This window comes from Haliotis rubra, unplaced genomic scaffold (genome assembly GCF_003918875.1).
Source record: "Haliotis rubra isolate DU_JTF1 unplaced genomic scaffold, ASM391887v1 Scf78, whole genome shotgun sequence".
Classification (NCBI taxonomy): Eukaryota; Metazoa; Mollusca; class Gastropoda; order Lepetellida; family Haliotidae; genus Haliotis; species Haliotis rubra.
Window position 1 is genome coordinate 2,378,337 of NW_025767501.1, and position 9,218 is coordinate 2,387,554.

Here is a 9,218-nt window from a genome sequence, read left to right on the forward strand (position 1 = left end):
GATAATCTGAGAAACCGTTCAGGGGTGATGATGATTTTTATGGAGAAACATGTACAATGTGAATGACTCCCCTATAACATTTATGTACAAAGTAAGTGAATGCCCCTATGTTTCAACACTTTTGATAAAGGCATGTGTATGTACAATCACAAGAGAGTAAAGTGTGCAAAACTGAGTTTGGTCTTTGAATCACCAGTGCTGGCACCATAGTGGAGGTACATAAGTTTTCATCTGCATTGTTTTCATGAATTAGAAACATGACAGATATGACAATAACGGCATTAGATTATCTAGCAATGTTATATTGATTACTTCACCTGAGATAACATCATTGTCCTGGGTAATATCACTGTAGATGTAACAACACACACAGCATATCTGGATGACACGTCTGTCTGACACCATCCTACAGCTTGTACATGTACAACTTGCAGTTCCACAAATAGATCTTAGCCATTCAACTGTCTTAACTTCTTGCACATGCTTTTGTTCATGACCTTCTCAAACAATCTACTGAAAATAACGCCATAGCATCATTGGTCGAGGGCATCCAGTGTAATTTGTATGAATTGTAAATCACTGGAACAGGTCTGACGGCAGCTGCTTCCGGCTGGGGAAGCTGGTCTGTGTGCCCTTGGCTTGGACACTGATGGAGGCCAGACGACTGGAGCGAGTCAGCGCCTCCAGCACAGTCATCTTGGGGTACAAGGCCAGGTAATAGGCCAATGCTCCGAGGAAGGCATCTCCAGCTCCCTGAAACAACATGGGAGTCAACCAATGTCCATTTGGAGTACCTTGTGATCTCAGACTAACTGATTTTGTTACCAATATTGTCATGGTCTTCATCATCATCATGATAACCATTATAATCATCATCATCATGATAACCATTATAATCATCATCATGATGATAACCATTATAATCATCATCATCATGATAACCATTATAATCATCATCATCATGATAACCATTATAATCATCATCATGATGATGATAACCATTATAATCATCATCATCATGATAACCATTATAATCATCATCATCATGATAACCATTATAATCATCATGATGATAACCATTATAATCATCATCATCATGATAACCATTTTAATCATCATCATCATCATGATAACCATTATAATCATCATCATCATCATCATGATAACCATTATAATCATCATCATGATAACCATTATAATCATCATCACCATGATAACCATTATAATCATCATCATCATGATAACCATTATAATCATCATCATAATGATGATAACCATTATAATCATCATCATCATGATAACCATTATAATCATCATCATCATGATAACCATTATAATCATCATCATCATCATGATAACCATTATAATCATCATCATCATCATGATAACCATTATAATCATTATCATCATGATAAACATTATAATCATCATCATCATGATAACCATTATAATCATCATCATCATGATAACCATTATAATCATCATCATAATGATGATAACCATTATAATCATCATCATCATGATAACCATTATAATCATCATCATCATCATCATGATAACCATTATAATCATCATCATCATCATGATAACCATTATAATCATCATCATCATGATAACCATTATAATCATCATTATCTCTTGTAATTCCAGGTAAAAGTATAGGTCCCCTGCAACCTACTTGTAAATCCAACATGTGGCCAGTGTTAGTGACTTGGTTGATAATATCATAACGCTTATATACAGATAAATACTCTTGGTATTAACAGAGACCATATAATAGAGTCTATTATATGGTCTCTGGTATTAATCACTTAAAAGTTGGGTCCAGCCTGCCAGCCTGTAGCAGGAATACTGCTTACTGCAGCGCTAAACAACAAAAATGTCACATTTACCTGCCATGATTTGTAAAACATTTTATTTCCGGTAAAACTGTTCTGTTGTTCAAGACCGTGTCGTCAGAAAAACTAGGAATTGTGGGATGTACTCACTGTTGTGTCAACTGGTATCACTTTAGGGCAGGGCACAACTTGTGGTTCTTGCTCTGTCTGTGATACATACACTGACCCCAGCTCCCCCAGCGTAAGGACAACAGAGTTACATCCCTTGTTTAGCAGTGTAAGCGCTGCTGCCTTGGCATCCTCTATACTGGACACCTTCTCACCAGTAAGAATCTCTGCCTGTAAACAAAAGTGAAATGTGTTTTTTCAGCGTGTAACCAAGTGAAGCAGAAAATCTACTCTTGCCTTATCACAGACATAAATGTTGGGACATGTTGATCAAGACCCCATTATTCAAGTTAAACAAAAGAAAAGCAGCAAGACTCCAGCTTACTAGCACTTCTTCAGAAAATGTCTAAAGTTACAGCAGAAATGAGTGAATGTTGTCAGTGATTCATCTGTAATCCAGCTTTATCATGGGCCATGGCAGACTGTAAAGAACTTTTGGCCAGTAGCTGATAGTTTATATATAGCATCTGCAATCTGGACAAAACCAACCTGGGGACCTAACCCATGTTTCCATGGATGAATAGGCCAAACTATTTGTTCACAGTTCAACAGAGTTTATGTTAGATTTTATACAAGAATGTGATTACAAAAAGACACATTCCATATATGGCTCAGTGGGACATCACCGCTGGAGTTGTGTGACCGAAACTGCACTGCCACAAAGGTACATCTGACTCTCAGCAGTGTACAATTTGATCTGGCCTGCAAACAGATAAAGAGGTAATTTTTGTCAACTCAAATATTAAACATGATGTACTTGACCATTTTGCTTTTTTCTACTTACTTCTGATTCATTGGCACAGAATATGTCACAGTCTGAATACAGCTCTGATGGAAGGCCCTCCTGAGCAGGAGCAGGATTGAAGATGCTTTTAACTGGCAACAAAAGCAAAAGACAAATGTCTCCTCTTAGTGTGGGTGAGTGAATGCAACTTCATGGTATGATCCCACTTGGAATTACCTGTGTAAAAGGGACAAGATTCAAAATAATCCACTGGAATTACCAGGTGAAGAAGCACCAGGAGTACATGAGATGACAAGAAAGGGTACCATGGATCTGTTCTGTGCAAGGAGGAAGCCTACCTCCACGTTTCTTGGCGATGTTCAGAGCAGTGAGTGTTGACTGGACCGGGATCTCCAGCTGACACAGAATCACCTTGCTTGTCATGATCAGATGCTCGGCAGCAGCCACGTCTTGTTCACTCAACAACATGTTTGCACCAGCAACTATCACTATGGAGTTTTGACCTGAGGGAGATGAACATGTTTATACACAGACCCAGGGCAGGGTCAGTCCATTACTCTGTTAAAGGGGCTCTGTGTTCCATTATCGGGATCCTATTTTTTGTCAGGATGTTGCAATACTTGTACTAGCTGGTATGTTGGTTAGTTTTTTTTTAGTCTGGACCAGACAATCCTGTGATCAACAGCATGAGCATTGATCTACGCAACTGGGATACAATGACATGTGTTAACCAAGTTAGCAAGCCTGACCCCCCGATCCCATTAGTCGTAACTTACGATATATAATCTATTGGAAATTCCTTCTTCTGTGGTATCCACTCATTGTAGGGTGGGCGAAATTACGGAAAACAACATGCATCATAAATCTCACCATTCTTGATACATTACAAAATTTTCATTCACAGTGTTTAGTGAATGTTTTGAAATCTAAATATGGTATATTTACTTGGAGAACTGAATTTCAAAAAAGCATATTAGAGATCACCAGTATTTTTTTTCCAATCTAATCACTAATGATTATTCTGAAACATCATTGAAGACCCTAGAATCACTAGGAATGTTTTGGAAAATACAAAAACACAGACGCCGCTAGCAAACTTTCCGCCAAATTGCAGCTTTCTTACATGAATCCCTGAGTTCCTCATCCAGTTTACAATCAAATGACACATGCTCTGTGTCACCAGTACCAAGTGTCTGTGATTACATTGGTTGGGGCATGCGGCCTGTGTACAGTATGGGAGGAAATGCTGTTTTAGGCCACAGTCACAATATTCAATCCACAACAGAACATCAGAATAATTCTCTCTGGACCTGCCAGTGACTGAACATATCTGATCCATGCACAGATGTGTCGAAGTGCCTGCCCTCTCAGTCTTATTGCCTTCGACCAACAAATTGAGTAATTGGGACTTGGTATGTCAACAAACATCAGACAATATCTCTCATAATGGCAAACTGGAGATGTATTCACAAACCATCATCACTGACTGTGATAGGTGCAACTCCTGTTGACGCGTCTGCTGTCACCCCAACATGATCTGGATGCGAAGAGTAGGTGAGTTAGTTTTACACCACTTTCATAATATTTTTCCTAATGGAAATATTCTAATATTTTGTCGTTTCAAGATATGACTTACCTCAGCAAATCAAAGAATAATATAAAAATAGTTTGACAGGATATCTTCTGACTTCCCTATCTTAAAGAGTAACCTTTTTTACATCAGCCTCCTTGAACATGTAAACACAATACATTAACAATATATTTACTCTTACATACTGTTTGAAATTTAGTTTTAGGATTCATGGCTGATAAAACAAAAGTGAGCAGCTCCTAAAGAGTGGCGTTTATTCTCTGATCCATAAGGTTACTTACCAATATTAATGTTGTGGTCTTTAAAATTCTGAATATAATTTTTTCCAAAGCTATCATCTCCAACCTGAGAATCAAAAACAGAAAACATTAATAATAATTCAGTACACCAAATCTAAGATAAAATAGCTCTACATTGTACATAGCTAAACATCCATTGTTTAGGATGAAGAAGAGGTCCTGGCCTAAGTGACCACAGATGGTCAGGCTCAGTGGATAATCTAATTAGATATTTCACCTGTTTTGATTTTCTTCAGAAAAGTGCTAAACCTTTTCAATGGTCATATTAAGTTCAAAATAAACTTGAAGTACCTTTGTAACCATGGCTGTCTTGGCTCCCAGTTTGGCAGCCATCACACACTGGTTTGCCCCCTTGCCACCAAAGCCAATTTGAAAGTTGGTGCCATGGATAGTCTCCCCTGGTTTGGGTTGTCTTGGGGCATAGCTGCAAAGAAATATACCAAATTAGTGACTATCTTTCACAATCCGAACTGAAGGGAGTTCATGACAACATTCACAAAAATAGCTACATGGGTGGCATGGGTGCATGGAGGGGTACCATGGGTGTGTGATGGGGTTACATGGGTGCATGGAGGGGTACCATGGGTGCATGGAGGGGTACCATGGGTGCATGGAGGGGTACCATGGGTGTGTGATGGGGTTACATGGGTGCATGGAGGGGTACCATGGGTGCATGGAGGGGTACCATGGGTGTGTGATGGGGTTACATGGGTGCATGGAGGGGTACCATGGGTGCATGGAGGGGTACCATGGGTGTGTGATGGGGTTACATGGGTGCATGGAGGGGTACCATGGGTGTGTGATGGGGTTACATGGGTGTAAGCGAGTGTTGCAAGGGTATGTGAAAGGGTTACAAAGGTGTGTGTTGGGGTTGCATGAGTGTTATGGGGTTGTAGGGGTGTATGAAGGAGCTGCACGAGGGATTTGCATGTGTACAAAGAGGCTTGCCATGGTTGCATGATAGGGTAGCAAGGGTGGGTAAGGGCGTTGCAGCGAGGTGGTTGCATCGGATTGCAAGATGGATGACATGTTTTCAATAAAGTTAAACAACTAAATATAATATTTTATTAAATTCAATACTAATTATATTTTAGCAGTGTGCATATATAGCATGGTAGTTTAAAATACAGTAACTACCTTCTTTCTTTACTTGTACAGGTTATTCCAAAATGATGCTAATGAACCTATTGTAGAAAATGTTAAGATCTTTATGGAGACCAGGAGACATCTATGTTTCCCGTTTAATGAATCACTTAGTATGAAACAGTGCCATTTCAGATATATTATGACAAACAACAGCTGGAATCATGGAAAAATCATTTGGCGAGTTTGCTGTGTTTAACTACACATGAATACAATGTTCATCTACAAGAAAACATCATTGAATCTGTTTTTAAGTGTGCACATTTTTAATACATTTATTAACACATCCAACTTTCAGGCACCTTTACCTACTCCCCCCAGTTTCTGACATCCACAGACACTGATGACAAGCAGTTGTCTAGGGAACAGGTCAAAAGGGCCAAAATTGAAAAAGTCAAAAGGGCCAAAGGAAAGTCAAAAGGGCCAACAGAAAGTCAAAAGGGCCATAGACTTAAGTCAAAAGGGCCAAACGTTTACAAAAATTAGCAGTAGTTCTAATCCTAAACATCCTAAATACGTCAGAGTGCCTCAGTGTTGTTGATTTAAAAAATCAAAGAGTGGTTAAGTGTTTACTTTATACCATACAACTGTTTGTGTAATGATTACAAGTAGTCAGTAACCTAAACAAGATTTACAGCAGTGGTTAAGTGTTGATGTTGTGGTCAACCATACAACTGTTTCTGTAATGATTACAAGAGGTTTAAACAGAGTCACGGGTGTCATTAATCTAATTAGATGTGATTGGTCTCATGACTCATAATGCTATATAAGACGAACATTTCAACCACTAATTCAGACACTCAGCAAAGAAGGACCAGGAAGAACTGTTTGAGGCATAGCAAATGTATAGGGATGGGGAACTGTTACCTGCTGCGCTCTTGAACATGTGCTCACGAATCTATGGCCCTACCACGTCAGTGGAATGATTGCAGTGGAATGTGTATGATGATGTGTCTAGTGATGATGTCTGTGGTGAACTCTAAAGATGAGTGAATTGTGAACATTTGAACCACTTGAACCACTATTTGAACATTTGAACCACTCAACTGTCGAGTGTATGATGATCACACTGAAATTTTTACTTTTGTTACTTTTTACACATTTACATATTGATACAAATATAAATAATAAATATTAATATAATAAAACAAAAAAGATATTAGTTTGTATGTTCTTTTTTTACCTATGGCCCTTTTGACTTTCTGTTGGCCCTTAAGAACTGATTTGCTTCATTTGTGATAATCAGACTTAAAATAACTTAAGAACTCTATCTGACTGCAATACATATTTGATTGGGTTTTTTCAGATAGAGGTCCGTGTTTCATGTTAATATGAATAACCTGTGAGTATTTCTACATATATGTGTCTTCTTTGGGACAAAGTCTGGCCAAGGTGTAAATTATCTGTCCATTATTGTAAACATGTTATGTGATACATCTACCATGAGGTGATTCAACACAAAATGAAAACAAGATGAACATCACCTGATCGATCTTTCATCACAAATAATTATCTAACTGACCAGTATAATTACTTTAAGCACACACACACAAATTATTTGAGGTTTGAGCATATAAATCGGTCCCTCCCACTAAATCGCATGTTTTTGCTGCGAGGTCCGCGCGATAACTATTTTATCGGAACCATTGTTACATTACGGTAACATGAATATAGTTTAGAGGATTGTAAACCACATTACCTGACTAAATCAGTCATGCAGCTTCCCACGACTGTCACGTCCATTTGTAATCGCAGAAATGTGCTTAACTATAGGGTAACAGATTCCAGAGCAGCAACAGAAAAGAACCGGAAGTCTCGCTGAACATTGCGCTATGCGCAGCGTACACAGAGAACCAGACATATGGGCACGTAGCGCTAGATCTTTCACACAATCCTAAACCGCTAAGTCTGGGCATAAGACATTATAAGTGTAAAACAGTTTCAATATATTGTAACCCATCCCAGATACTCTAAAGAGAAAACCAATCAACTGTAACTGTAAAAGAAACGACAGAAAGAACACACTTCGAATTCACTATGTGTACATTGTTGAAACTTGTTTCTTTTTTTTGGTGGGAGTGAGTGACTTGGGTTTTTAACCGCTTTTAGCAATATTACAGAAATATCACGCGGGGGACACCGGAAATGGGCTTCACACCTTGTACCCATGTGGGGAACTGAACCCGGGCGTTTATCGTGATGAGCGAACGCTTTAACCACTACTGTACTCTACCCCACCACCCCCTTTTGGTAAGACGTCGTCGTGGATCGAAAAGTGACTTTCAGCTCTGAAACCAGACGGCGGTCTGAAGGACAAGGATACCATTTGGCAGTGGTTTATATTATCATATGTCAGTGCAATAATAAGAGGCCCGCCTCAGTATAGTCGCATTGTTGTTACAGGGTGAGAAGTAAAACAACGCCTTTACAGGAGCTTCTATCCCCTGTCGAGACCCATTGGGAGACATTGAGTGTATATATATAACTGAAAGTTTTGGAGAACGGTTGAATAACAAGAGTTGTCCACACCTGGGGTCAACATGTGTTCCTGCGTGGCGATTTCCGGATAACGGAGGGTTTTATTATAGTTTAAGAAATAGGAATGCTTGTTATCACGATGGCATTGACGATTTATGATACTTTCATGCGCAAGCTTTAAACAGTTCGATAAGGCTCAGTGCAGTTATAATACCGGTGGTCTGGTTTCTGCCAGTCAACCGAGGGGTACATTCCTGCACAACCCACGGTCGACCACCACGTAACGACAGCAAGCCGTGATGGCTGAGCGGGTTAGGCGTCTGACTTCGTGTGCTGGCGATTAGGTGTCTGACTCTGAGGGTGTGGTTTCGAATCCTGGATGGGAAACAACCCAACAAAAGAACTAGAATCTGTACTTTTCTGAGAAAGTGTAATCCCAAACATATGTTACACGTAACGACAGTGGAGCACCAAGTACAACCAGCAGCACTGGACAACATCCACCAACCATTCAAGGCGATGCCGCAGCATGTTAACATGTCTTACAATATTCTGTTGAACGATAAGGCTTCTCTGGGTGTCTTACATACACACGTCGTGGTGGCTGTAGATGTGGGCATGTACGCCTATTTAACATGTCTGAAAGTAGAAATCGGTCTTCTATGTGATCGCTTTGTGAGTTCTTGATCCTAAGAGGAAATACTTGTTTTTAAGTTTCGAAATATATATTCACACTGAAGTGTGCTTTCAAATGCATATCTTTTTCGTGTTCGTGTCTGTATAGAGAGAATGATCATTTCAAAATAATTATATCAAGTGGTACATTTCACATTACATATTTGGTGTTCAAAGGGTTACATCAAAAGCTTCTTTGCTCACCATGCAGAACCTTACCTGACGTCACGTCCACAGTACTATTCACAAACGTTAGCAGGTTCGTTGGATAACCGGGGATG

At 39.3% G+C, this 9,218-nt stretch overlaps 1 protein-coding gene across 1 annotated transcript; it reads right to left on the minus strand.

Moving 5' to 3' along the window:
* Positions 1 to 17: 17 nt before the first annotated feature.
* Positions 18 to 7,621, minus strand: LOC124260884 (ribokinase-like). The gene is made up of 8 exons (XM_046695207.1): positions 7,484 to 7,621; positions 4,933 to 5,065; positions 4,624 to 4,687; positions 4,226 to 4,288; positions 3,090 to 3,254; positions 2,791 to 2,882; positions 1,989 to 2,177; positions 18 to 753 (listed from the first exon to the last, which is right to left on the minus strand). Exons 1-8 carry the CDS (start codon positions 7,525 to 7,527, stop codon positions 577 to 579), a joined length of 927 nt encoding a protein of 308 aa, XP_046551163.1. The 5' UTR covers positions 7,528 to 7,621; the 3' UTR covers positions 18 to 576.
* Positions 7,622 to 9,218: the final 1,597 nt, after the last annotated feature.